This window comes from Rattus norvegicus, chromosome 6 (assembly GCF_036323735.1).
Source record: "Rattus norvegicus strain BN/NHsdMcwi chromosome 6, GRCr8, whole genome shotgun sequence".
NCBI lineage: Eukaryota > Metazoa > Chordata > Mammalia > Rodentia > Muridae > Rattus > Rattus norvegicus.
The window spans coordinates 105,871,357-105,884,292 of record NC_086024.1 but is presented as its reverse complement, the minus strand read 5'-3'; the positions used below and the strand labels follow the sequence as shown (position 1 = coordinate 105,884,292).

Here is a 12,936-nt window from a genome sequence, read left to right as displayed (position 1 = left end):
GTAAGTCAGAACTCAACGATTAAAGAGGCCAAACAAGAAGCTAAACTGAAGGAGCCTCTGCCTGCTGGGCTCCTGAGAGCTGAGAACGGGGATTAAGCCGGCTTTATTTCAACAAAACGCACTTTGTCATCTGATCTGTCCGTGACCAGGGTAAGAATAAGTAACGTATGGCTGTGCTCTGTGGTGGCAGCAAATCCCTGCATGTGTGCTTCTTTCTCTTTACCATAGCACATTATTAAACACAGATCTATTTTCAAAAAGAATCCATCTATAACCTTATTTTAAAATTAAAAAGTTTTTAATTAAAAAAATTTACATTAAAAATTTTTAAATAAACTACTTACAAAAAAAATCACTGACTGCAGAGGCAGAGAAGGGCACAGAGTAATGAAGAATGGTAGACAAGAGGAAGCAAGGGGCCTAAAGCCACTAACACGAGAGCATGCAGGGTCTATTCCAATTCACAGAAGCTCAATCCATATCCAGGAGTTAAAGGGTTAAAAAGATGAATTCCCTGATGTGCCCTCCACTCCCAAGCTGACGTCACTTAGTACCCACTGCAACAGTGACCCCTCCCCCAGTCAGTTTCTAGGATTCTATCCTAAAGAAATCACAAGTACAGAGTCAGAAATATACAAGAAAGTTTATCTCCATAACTGGTAACGAAGGATTTGAAACAACTGTGCTTTTGAACAGAGTATGGGGCTGCACAACCAAAGGAGAGCTCCCGGAAACACATCACCATTCACTTTCACTGGTTTTCTGCTGTCTTGTTTTGTCTGAGACAAGGGTTCATGTAGCTCAAATAGTCTTAAACTCACCATGTAGCTGAAGAAAACCCTAAAGTTCTGGTCTTCCTGCCTCCACTCCCAAGGGCCAGGACTATAGCCATGAGCCAGCACGCTTTAGAACTTTATTCTCAAAGACTTAAAGACAGAGTAAATTACTTGTGATGTCATATTAGTGAACGGGAAAAAAATCAGGATGCATATAAACATCAGACACACACGAGCACGCACATACATATATGACAATTTTAACTTTATATTTAAGTTTAAATATTATACATCGTTTAAAATGCTGATTTTTTTTTTCTTTTGAGACAGGGTCTCTTTATGTACCTCTGGCTGTCCTGGAACTCACTATGTAAGCCAGGCTGGCCTTGAGCTCAGAGACCTACCTGCCCCTGCTTCCCTGTATGGGCTGCTGAGGTGCTGGGATGGTGGGAGCCACGGTGACTGTGCACTGCCACACCTGGCTGAATGAAGATTCTTAAACTCGTCACCAAAGTCTAGATCTGCTCCAGACAGAAGGCAGATGGACCTCTGTTATTTTTCCAACCTAGCATCAAATCCAACATCCTCCTGCTTTTTCATTCTGCATACAGAGACTACAGGAAAACATTACCCACACCCTTCTTTGTGTATTTTATATCAGAAAAATAGGTTTACTCTAAAATTTCTCATTGAAGACGGCAACTTAAATCTTAGGGAAAGGCTCAAAATAGACTCAAGAGTCAAGATAGACTCAAGACTACAGATTCCAACCCACACAGGAATGCTCTTCTGAAGAAGACACAGACCCTACGCTGCACAGACTGGCTTTCTCCTGATTTGCTGCTGGCTCTCTCACACTGGACCTTGTTGGGCGCCACTGGAGAGCGTACTCTTCACTTAGCAAACAGTGCACCTCACAGCAACCACTGACCTCCTCAGTATTCCTCTCTTCTTCGTATGCAAATCAGGAGGACTAGGAGAACACATCTCTCTGTTTTCAGAAAAAAGTTTTCTTATAAAGCTATGGAAGTGACTCAAAATTAGCTACAAATATTTTGAAACACAGGGCACAGGTTATATTCAATGACCACATATACAAAGTTGCTTATTTCTCAAGAAGGCATATAAAAACAAATCTGTGAGTGCCATCTTGTGGGGAGCCTGGCAACTACCATGACCCAGGGCCAAGCCAGCTCCCATTCCTCTCTGGGCTTTCTCACTGAGTTCCCACAGCCAGAAGACACAGGCTTCTACTTCGTTAAACATAAATTCCCCAAAAGGAGCTGGTCCTATTTGTTTATAAGGATGTCTAGTCATGATCAGAAACGCCTGAGAGGAGCTGGAGAGATGGTTCAGTGATTGAGAGCACTGACTGTTCTTCCGGAGGTCCTGAGTTCAATTCCCAGCAACCACACGGTGGCTCTCGGCCATCTGTAATGGCATCAGATGCCCTCTTCTGGTGTGTCTGAAGACAGTTACAGCAAACTTACATAAAAAGAAAATGCCTGAGAGGACAGGTGGAAAGGTAGGACAGACGGGCAGTGTGTAGCATGCACATGTCATGCGTTTGTGAACTGCAAACCCACCAGGCTTGTGGTGCGGTGTGTATGGTATGTCCATGCCTAGGTATCACAGTCCTGTCATGAGGCAGGGACTCTGAAGGATAAACAGCAATCCCACAAACACTGATTTTTATACCGTTGGTAAGAAAAGTTTCACATTTACAATTACTGAGCTTTGTGCTTTGAAGTTGTTTTATTTATCAATGTCAGATCAGTTATAACCAACTTGGGTACAATTCCAAAATAGAACTCTTGTTGGATTCTGGCCATAAAATTCTTTTCAAGCTTGTTAAGATCTTATAAAATAAGAAAGTTTTCCTAATAGTTTAGAAAAAATACTAATTGCTAATAAATTGATTTCATACTCAAAGTAGTAGTCTAACATTTTGAAAGGTGAAGCATTACCCTTTTAAACTTCTATTGTATCAGTTAATTTCAGTGTCTCAGGCTTTAGGGGAGGTGAAGTCCTCACTCTGAAACCTGGCCAAAGGGCTATGGGAGTGACTTAAATACTAAGGAGAGATCAGTACTGCAAACGCAATGGAACATGAACACTGAAGGGAGCGGGTGCGGAGAGATGATGGTCCTCAGAGCAGGACAAGAGACATGCAAGCAGAGGAGAGGCTGAACAATGTACCACAGCTCTCCTGGGAAAGGGTCAGTGCTTGTCAGCACAGCCAGCTGAGTACTCATTTCCAGAAAAGGACTTCCCCTGTGATGTTAAGGAGCCCATAGCAAGCTGGACTTTGGTCCTGTATGTGTTAAGTGGTAACATTTTCAAGCATGTAAAATAAATCCAAGTAATACAGTTGGAATGGGCCCCAAACAAATGCATATGGGAGAGCAAGGAAGATTAAAAGTGTGAGGCTGAGCTGGGAATATGACTGTGACTTGTGGGTCACTTCTTCAACTGTGGAGAAAGTTTTCTCTCAGGCCTGGAAAAACCAAGGCAGCAAAGAGAATTATAAACATCTTCCCAGGGCCCGACAAGTTATTTTAGAGAAGACTTCTCCCTCTTAACAGGACAAGCAGAGAGGGAGTGTGAAAATGAAGGCCAAGCTTCTTTTGCACAGAAAAATAGGAGAGAGAGGAGGAGAAAAGAATAGACTCCTCAACTAAAATTCAAAACCATAAGCTCCCCTTTAAACAACAGCCTTGCTCCATCAGAAGGACCTGGGGATCAGTGTAGGTTAGCATTCTGAGCTGAGTTACCAGGGCTTCGACCGTTAAGAACATTAACAGCAGGAGGCCCCTGCTTCCCGCCTGTCCTGATCTGCAGGAAGCAGTACTCATGACAGCTTGATGGGAAGGTCGTCCCCATACTTTCGGAGCAGCTTCTGATGGTTATGGTCCACTGACCACTGCTGGGGCAGGTGCTTAGGCTGCATGGAGTCCAGGAAGTGCTGACGCCAGCGGCTCTCCAGCTGCATGAGGGAGCGCAGCCCACCCTCCGTGTGCCGCTGTACCACCTTTAGCCCATGAGGAATATAACTTTCATTGTATATCCTGTCAAAACATGAAGTTGGAAAGGGTCTGAGAAAAACAAGCACTGGACACTCTCATAGGCAGATAAAGAGATTTACCCCAAAGGACACATTATTTTAAATGTTTTCAAAATATCTTTTTTAACCTCTATTTTTTTCTTAATATGTAGGATACAGACTCAAACTGGAGGCATTTGGGGGTTTTGAGTTATATTTATGGGAAGGCCACATACACTCATCCCTATAGGGACATCTTGCCTGGCTGATGATGAATTAGAAATATTGATCTTGTATTTGTTGGTGCAAGGCTACTCAGGGAACGACTTACTTCTCTGTAAGCCATTAACTATTAATCTTAAACCATATCAGTATTAAAATGAAGCTGTTTAATCAGTCCACCAGCCTGGTTTCTCAGAACACTGACAGACTTGGGTGTACACTTCAAGGTGATCACCCTGTAGAACCTTCTTCCTCACAGAAAGTATGTCAGAGCACACTAGCAAGGAGTGTGTCAGTTACAGTCAGAGTTCCTGTGGCTGCTCAGCTGTGCAAACAGTGTACAGCAGAAGACAAAGCCCCTGCCTGGTCCCTAGCTAGACAGGAAACCATGAAAACTGCTGGTACTATGTGAGCAGAGCCTCCCAGAAGCTCCCTCCACCTCCTTCAAGAGAGTGAAACCACCTTTCTCAAAAAAGTGCCTTTCCCAAGCTTCTACCCTCTGCCAGTATCTGTACTTCCAATCCTAAGCCCCCTCTAGCTCAGCAACTTTGGACTCTCCCAACGTCTGCAGGTGTTTCATAATTTACCACTGGCTTGTTTGTTTGTTTGCTTTTGCTTTTGTTTTTGTTTTTGAGACAAGGTCTCTCCAGGTAGCCCTGGCTGTCCAGGAGCTCATTATGTAAACCAGGCTGGACTTGAACTCATACAGATCCACCTGCCTCTGCCTCCCAAATGCCATCATACTCAACCCCACTATTTTCAATCTCTCCCTAAACAACCTGTCCTCAGTTTCAATCTATCCTCTAACCCAGTGCAGTGACCCCCTTATTAAAAAGGTCTGTGATTAGCTGGGCATCGTGGTGCACCCCAGTGATCCCAACACTCAGGAGGCAGAGGCAGGCGGACTTCTGACTTCAAGATCAGCCTTATTTAGAGTGAATTCCAGGACAGTCAGGGCTACACAGGGAAATCCTGTCTTGAAAAACCAAATAAATAATTAAATAAAATAATAAAATTTTCAAAAGAAAGGCCTGTCCTAAGAAGTTCATCTGGGGGCTGGAGAGATGGCTCAGTGGTTAAGAGCACTGACTTGGTGTTCCAGAGGTTCTGAGTTCAAATCCCAGCAACCACATGGTGGCTCATAACCATCTGTGTGCCTGAAGCCAGCTACAGTGTAGTTATATATAATAAATAAATACATCTTTAAAAAAAAGTTCATCTGGGGGTCCCGGAGATGGCTTAGATACGAACCCCAGCAGCATAAGCCAGCATCCTGCGCGGGCTCCCTGGTGGGCCTTCGTCAAAGCAAAGAACCAATTTCCAAAGTTGTTCTTTGACCTCCACACATGCTATGGTACCCAAGTCTACCCAGACACCAGCATTCATGGGTATATACAAACTAATAAACGAAACAAAATTCAAGAAGCTCATTTGGGAAATAGTCAAAGGCAGTCTTCTTAATGTAATGTGACCTTGACAAGTTACTTAACTTTAACCCCACAGTATTTAATTAAAACTTAGAAAATAACATTTATGTTATGGCTGTATAAAAATACATTTTTAAAAACTTTGAACAATTAAAAATACGAGATATGGGTTGGGGATTTAGCTCAGTGGTAGAGCACTTGCCTAGGAAGCGCAAGGCCCTGGGTTCGGTCCCCAGCTCCGATAAAAAGAAAAGAAAAAAAAATACGAGATATAAATAAAAAGTCATTAGGTTGCTATTAGATAAAAAGGCAATTTGTGTGGCCTATTATTTTGGTCTGAGCGCGTCAGTGTCTCTGTAAGGGTCTGTTCAGTAGACATTTGCTGTCTCTGAACTCAGTAGTATGAGTGAAATAAGCACATTTTGAACAAAGAGACAACTATTTGCTGCTATAAATAAAGTCTTTACATTTTCTCTTACTGGTAACAAAACACTGTAGGCATTCGGTCTCATTACCGGAGTTTATGGACCTCCTGTCCTACTGATTAGGTAATCCTCTAACCCGAAAGCTGCATAGTAACACACAGTTCTTATTGTTGGAGCCATGCACCTGCTCATGCCCCAGGACTGTACACTTCTTGTTTAGGAACACTGTCATATGCATTCAACTATGTACTCACACGGACGGAGGGAAATGAGAAAAGGAAGAAGAAAAAATTAAATAGGGGAGCTGTTTGCTCAAAATTCTATTCCATGGGTCCAGACAATCAGCGCAGTGAGAGAGACAGGAAACATGAATGAATGCAGTGGTCAAAAGTCTCACAACCCGAGGTGTGGGGTGAGAGACGTAAAGCCACACATACCCTACTTCGTGACACTTTGCTATTATTTTCACTTTATGTGCTGACTTTAGAATTCACCTCTACAAATAATCATCAGCCCCCAACTCCACTTAATTTGACATATGATCGTATACAGCCAACAAGAGATACTTCACAACTGGCAAATCTCCTTTAAAAAAACACTCCTGGGTCTGGCTCAGAAGTTAAGAGCACTGACTGCTCTTCCAGAGGTCCTGAGTTCAATTCCCAGCAACCACATGGTGGCTCACAACCATCTGTGATGAGATCTGGTGCCCTCTTGTGGCCTGAAGGCATATATGCAGGCAGAACTCTGTAGCTATAATAAAACAATCATTTTAAAAACCTCAGTTTCTTTAGGTATTGTGTATATAGGTGTGTGGTGTATGTGGCATGCGAGTGCATGCGCGTGTGCACAAGGATGCCATGACATGTGTGGAGGTTCGAGGCCAGCTTCTAGAACTTAGTTCTCTTGATCTGCCACGCAGGCCCTAGGGTCCAAGTGAGTTGTCAAGACTTGGCAGTAGGTATTTGCCTTAAGCTGCTGAGCCATCTCGCCATCGCTTACGAGAAGGAAGTTCTCAGATCGTTTGGTTCTACCCACAGAATTGGACAGACAGACACTGGTTGATATGCAGGTGGCTAAGCACTGTGACTGACAAGCATTCTCATGCAGCCGTGCAGGCTGCTGTTACTGGGCCACACCCCAGTCTTTCTCCGAACAGTAAGCTGTACCTGGTCTCCAGGCTGGCCGCCTCTTGGAGCATCTCCTCTGTAACAATGTCTGTGTTGTAAAACTCCCTGAGTGCATGCAGCAACTCTTCTTTCCGATGGGCAGGTAGGCTCTCCGCATTGAGCAGGGCTCTGGCTCCGGAACGCACCTGCCTACGCTCTAGGTCTTCCAGCAGGCGCAGGCCCTCCTCTGAGCCAATGGGGGCCTGGAACTCCTTGGCCAGCTGCTGCTTCAGATGGTTGTCATAGTAGTTAGAGATGGCATGGCAGGAGGTGCAGAGCAGCAGCACATCATGGGAGTTGTGGTCCTTCATCTCAATGGGGAAGTGCTTGCGGTACTCATGTGGAATTATGTTTTTCCTGCAATGAGCCCACCCCAAAGGCGATGCTCATTACCTTATGATACTGAGCATCTATGGAGCCAGCAAGTGAGACACTTGGGCAGCACAACTCAACAGAGGTCACATGAAGGCAGTTCCACCTACTACCTTTCAGGCCCACCTGCTTGCCTTATCTACCTGAGCATTAGAGTCCTCTCAAAGTAAGTACAGACTACATGCTGTAAGGCTTCAATGGCAGAGGCTGGTAACAACTACCATGTTCCTAGAAAGGAGACTCTAAGAGAAAGGAAATGATATTATACTGGCTTTGATACCTGCACAATAAATCTCAAAGAAGTCTGATGGGCTAAGCAAACCAATTTCCTTTATCTAAGGACTCATTACTCTGATATTACTTCCTGACTCACCAAGGTCTGTCATCATTTTCTAAGCAGAGCTATGTTCTCAGGAAAAACTCTCAGTGACAACAGTTGTCTCACCATGCAGAGAAAGGAGGGAGGGAAGTGAACCAGTAAAAGGAGCATGTGGCACACGCCTTTAATCCCAGTGCTGGAGAGGAAAAGGCAGGCAGACTTCCGCCTTCTTGGCCAGCCTGATCTATAGGGCGAGTTCCAAGACAGCTAGGGCTACACAGAGAAACACTGTCTCTAAAAATACCTAAGTAAAAATACCTAAGTAAATAGAAGAAGAGAAAAAATATTCTGTCTCAAGATGAGAAAAAGTGATCTTAAAGAGAAAAAGTGAAACTTAAAAAATTAAGTTTCAGGGGTTAGGGATTTAGCTCAGCGGTAGAGCGCTTGCCTAGTAAGCATAAGGCCCTGGGTTCAGTCCCCAGCTCCGAAAAAAAAAAAAAAGAGAAAAAAAATTAAGTTTCAAAAAAGAAAATAACAATAATACCAGAAAATAACAAAATAGAAAAAGAAGAAAAAAGAGAAATAACAAAGCACACCAAAACGGTGGAGGAAGCGAGGGAATGGGGAAGCCAGGAGGGAGGGAAGTTGAAAGGGGAGGAGGAGAGAGAATTACTGTACAGGGCCGAGGAGAAAGGTATGCAAACCCGGTGCTCAGCGTCACATTCACTGTGGGAACCCTAACGGAGAGGACAGCCTTGGGGAACTATAACCAACACTGAGGCTCAGAAAGCTCGAGGGCTTCAGGGAGGGAACCCGGGACACAGCTTCAAGGTCTGCTTTAAGAGGAACAGAGGCCACGAGAGATGGCAGACAGAATGTTGAAGCTGTCAGGAAAACTGTGGTGTTTGTAGAAATACGTCTCTCTGCCATTGTAGGAAAACTTGACCAAGGCATCTGGGGCTCAACATGTGACTACACAGCAACTGCCACAGGAGGCAGATTTCTTAGTCCAATAAATACTTACCGGATGTAGGTATCTGTCTTGCCACAGACAACACACAGGTTCTCTTTAACCATCAAGTAATAATCTCCCGGGGATTCAGGTCTTCCTGCAGGTTCAAACTGTAGCCTGACCACAAAGGGTTCTTTACTCACCAGCTCTTAGGAAAAAGAGAACACATCAGTGCTGGGTGCTCCCACCTCTGCTTCCAAGAAGCACTCTTAACCATTGTTCACTGTGTTCAAGCTGAGAACTCCAGGTTATGACTACCCAGTCCCGAACATCTCAAGGTCTCTGTCTTCCTGCAGTCACCCTCTTCCACACCCACTCACAAGAAGACCTTATTTATAAGCAAATATGACAGATGCGTCTCATACCTCCAATGCCTTTGTCCAGGTACCACTGAGCTTTCCTCCGGTCACAGGTGCACAAGGGCTGTCCATCAGGAGCTTGGAGAAAGCAGTTATCATAGAGAGGTGACTTTCTGCAGGGAAAAGAAATCTCATAAGGAAAGCTGTTGGTCACGCTTCCTAAGACCTTCCACACTCTTCTGAATGACTCAAATTATTCTCAACATCAGAATCAAATATACTACATGTAGAAAAAACAAACAGGCAAGAAACCACACTGGACTCTCCATCTGTATTGGCTGGAAAGCAGAGCTACAAACGAGCCTCTAATTCTTATGCTTATGGACCGAGACACTGGGAAGTGAGTTAGGAGGAATTCACAGAGTTCTGCTGTGAATGTAAACAGGAACAGAGCACTAATAAACTGCCAAATCGCTGAATTAAACAAACGCTAAATTAAAATGGTAAAAGTTCAATATAAAGAGATGAGGGCACGTGGGTTAATTCTGGCTCACATGCGATGTTTCCTTCAACTTAATCATCTAATTCTTAAAGGTGCCATGTTCCAGAGATCACACTTCCACTCAAAGCATCCTCCTTAAGAGGTGTCAGTCACATGGGAGATTCTCTACACAATAAAGTTGGTATGAGTCTGAAATCACTCTAAATTAACAAGGAATCTTAAGGTGCATTTCTCCGGGTAAGTATGAGGACTTCATGTTATTCATGTTCATAGCTGTCTCAAACAAATAAAATTTATATCCTCTTAAAATATTTTATTATAACTGTTTATTCTGGAGGAGAGGCACACACGTGCATTTGGAGATCAGAGGACGACTTTGGGAGTCAGTTCTGTCCTTCTGCCACGTGGGTCCTGAAGACTTAGTTAACCAGGTGGTTAGGTTTGGTAGCAAGTGCATCTACCTGGTGAGCCTGGCCCAAGGTTGCACTAGGGACGGTGACAAAGCATGAGTAAAGTCTCTTCATCTCTATTCCAACTGACAAATGGAAAAGGGGAAAGGAAGAACACAAAGAGAAGCACAGTGCTAATGTTACTAAAGGCAGGGGACATTAGCCCTGGGGTCTCTGCTGGGAAACCTCAGGGTAAAGCTGGGCCCTAACTCTTCAACATCAGGGAACATACGGGTTACCTGGCAGAATAGCCCACCCCCAGGGGCTTCCTCTTATGCTTCCTGGGGTCTCTCCCTTGGTTGCTGCCTGGCACCATTCCATCAGTCCTAGCCTTCCTATTTCTTGGCTTCTGCTGCGATTCCAGTGCTTCCCCATTAATCTCTTCACCCAGCCGGGCAAGTCCTTTGCTTCGGAATGGGATGTCTACCATATCCCTGCATTTCTCCAAGACTTTTTGCCAGTTGATTTGGCCATTGTTTTCCTCTTCATAGGAATTTCTAGAGAAAGGGTATCCAAGAAGATGGAGAAAGAGAGCCACTGAAATCTGTGCATCCCTGGCAGCATAAGTTACCTAAAGAGAAAAGCCAGAGGTCAGTGGGATACAGAAGACAAGCAGACAGGGTACCTTCAGAGTCAATTACAGATGTCTCGGAATACCACTCAGGCTAGCACTGCTCAGCAGCATACAACCCTGGATTCAGCCAAACGGTGGTGGTAGTCTTTAATCCCAGCACTCGGGAGGCAGAGGCAGGCAGATCTCTGAGTTCAAGGCCAGACTGGTCTACAGAGTGAGTTCCAGGACAGCCAGACTACATAGAGAAACCCTCACTCCAGAAAAAACAAACAAACAAAACATCTGGTTTCAAACCCCCACCCCCCACTCTCTCTCATATTTTTGCCTTTAATCCCAGCACTTGGGAAATTGAGTCAGGAGGACTACCAGACTGCATTGAGTTTAAGGCCACCATTAACTCAGGATGTGAGGTTCTATCTCTAATATAAAACTAAATAAAAATAAAAGTCTATCGTGGCAGTTGGATGAATGGTTCAGTCAGTAAAGTGCATGCTTTGCAAGCAAGAAGACATGAGCTCGATCCCAGAAACCATGTAAAACAGCTGGGCCTGGTGACACTCACCGGCAACCCCAGAACTGGGAAAACAGATGAGTCCCCAGAGCTGCTAATCCTATGCAGGATTAGTAGAATGCCATGTCCAACTTTGTCCTTTTTGAGACAGGATCTAGCTATATAGGTTGGGATGGCCTTGAGCTAGAGACATTCCTGACTCCAGTTCCCATCGATAATATTAGAGGCATGTGTTCATGCTTGCCATTTTAGATAGGTGAATTTTATTATATAAAAAATAATCTTTATATATAGTCTTTATTATATAAAATTAGTCTGTAAGATTTATTTATTTTTATTTATATGAGTACACTGTAGCTGTTTTCAGACACACCAGAAGAGGGCATCAGATCCCATTACAGTTGGTTGTGAGCCACCATGTGGTTGCTGGGAATTGAACTCAGGACCTCTGGAAGAGCAGTCAGTGCTCTTAACCACTAAGCTATCTCTCCAGCCCTAGAAATTAAAGTTGAGATCTAGAGTTAGACATGGTATCTGTGAAGGTCAATGATGAGTTGGAAATGATGGAAAAAAATAAGAACAAAAACAAAACAAAACCACTTTCAAACACTTACTAACTTGCCAGCATAACAGGGCCAGGAAACTACCTCTTCTGGCCTCAAAATAGTAAAAATTTAAATCACAAGGGCTGGGGAGATGGCTCAGCGATTAAGAGCACTGGCAGCTCTTTCAAAGGATCCAAGTTCAATTCCCTGCATACAGATGGCAGCTCCCAGCTGTCTGTAACTCCAGTTCTACGGAACTGACACCCTCACACAGACATACATGCAGGCAAAACACCAGTGCACACAAAATAAAAATAAATGTATCTTTTCAAAAAATTTAAATCACATAATAGCTAAACTGAAGGCCTACATATAGCTATACAAAATACAAAATATTAAAGAATTACTCCTAAGGGTAAGACTGAAGGATTCATTTCTGGAGAAACCAAGCAGCAGAGGGAATAGATGCTGAAAGCTTCCAAGAAAGTGTCTGAAGGTCTAGGAAGATATCTTGATGTTGATAAATGCAAGATATGAAGGATTTATCTTTTTGTAAACTTAAAAGATTCTTATAAGTTTCAGGGAATACACTTGAGTCCACCAGGTCAAATGGACTCAAGATCAGTACAGTTAATTAACAGCCTGTTTCCCTCCCTACCTGCCTGTTCCTGAGGGTAGGATCTATTTCCCTTTCTCTGATCCTGGGAGCCCCCTCACCCCTCCTCCAACTACCAAGACCACGGGCCCAAGAGTTTCAAACTGTATACCCAAGAAAAAGTTTTTCTCCTAAACTCCTTAGCTTTACTTTTATCTTCTGCCCCTAACACCTAGGTGTTCCCTCAGAACCTGCATCCAGGAAAGCTGTGAAACGGTTACTCACAGGTGCTCTGGCCCAGCCTCAGAGACTGCTTGAACTGGGCCTGCACACTCCTACCCCAAGATGGTCCGAAACCTGGACAGCAGCGAAACAACCAGTTCTTCCTGGACTTAGCTGACATCCCACCTTTTTGCCCACACTCCATAAACGGTGCCCCAGTGTTAGCAGGAAGCATACATAGACGATTATGTTGCTCCTTATTCATTTATAATCAACAAAAGGCTGGGGTGTTTGATTTAGGACCCAGGACAAAGGACTGAGGTGCATATTTTACATATTAAAGCAGACCTAGCCTCCAAGTTCTCCCAGCATCCCTCAGTCCCTACCTGGCATACTCTGCCCACAACCCTGAACTTTACAGCCAAGGGAATAGACTGCCCTTCCCCGAGAGGCTCCTCCCTATGGAATTCAGAC

The 12,936-nt window shown here is 44.0% G+C and overlaps 1 protein-coding gene across 3 annotated transcripts in view; it reads right to left on the bottom strand.

Annotated features, from left to right (window-relative positions):
- Positions 1-2,512: 2,512 nt before the first annotated feature.
- The window catches only part of Exd2 (exonuclease 3'-5' domain containing 2), a 33,850-nt gene continuing 23,426 nt past the window's right edge, over positions 2,513-12,936 (bottom strand). For 2 of the 3 annotated variants that reach the window (XM_039112511.2, XM_006240286.4), the window contains 5 exons: positions 10,255-10,586; positions 9,131-9,237; positions 8,778-8,913; positions 7,063-7,419; positions 2,513-3,844 (listed from right to left, as the gene is read on the bottom strand). In XM_039112511.2, coding sequence (XP_038968439.1) covers positions 3,628-3,844; positions 7,063-7,419; positions 8,778-8,913; positions 9,131-9,237; positions 10,255-10,586 — 1,149 coding nt within the window. In that variant the 3' untranslated portion in view covers positions 2,513-3,627. The remainder of the gene's footprint in view (positions 3,845-7,062; positions 7,420-8,777; positions 8,914-9,130; positions 9,238-10,254; positions 10,587-12,936) is intronic. The other variant, NM_001108715.1, reaches the window with a different exon arrangement.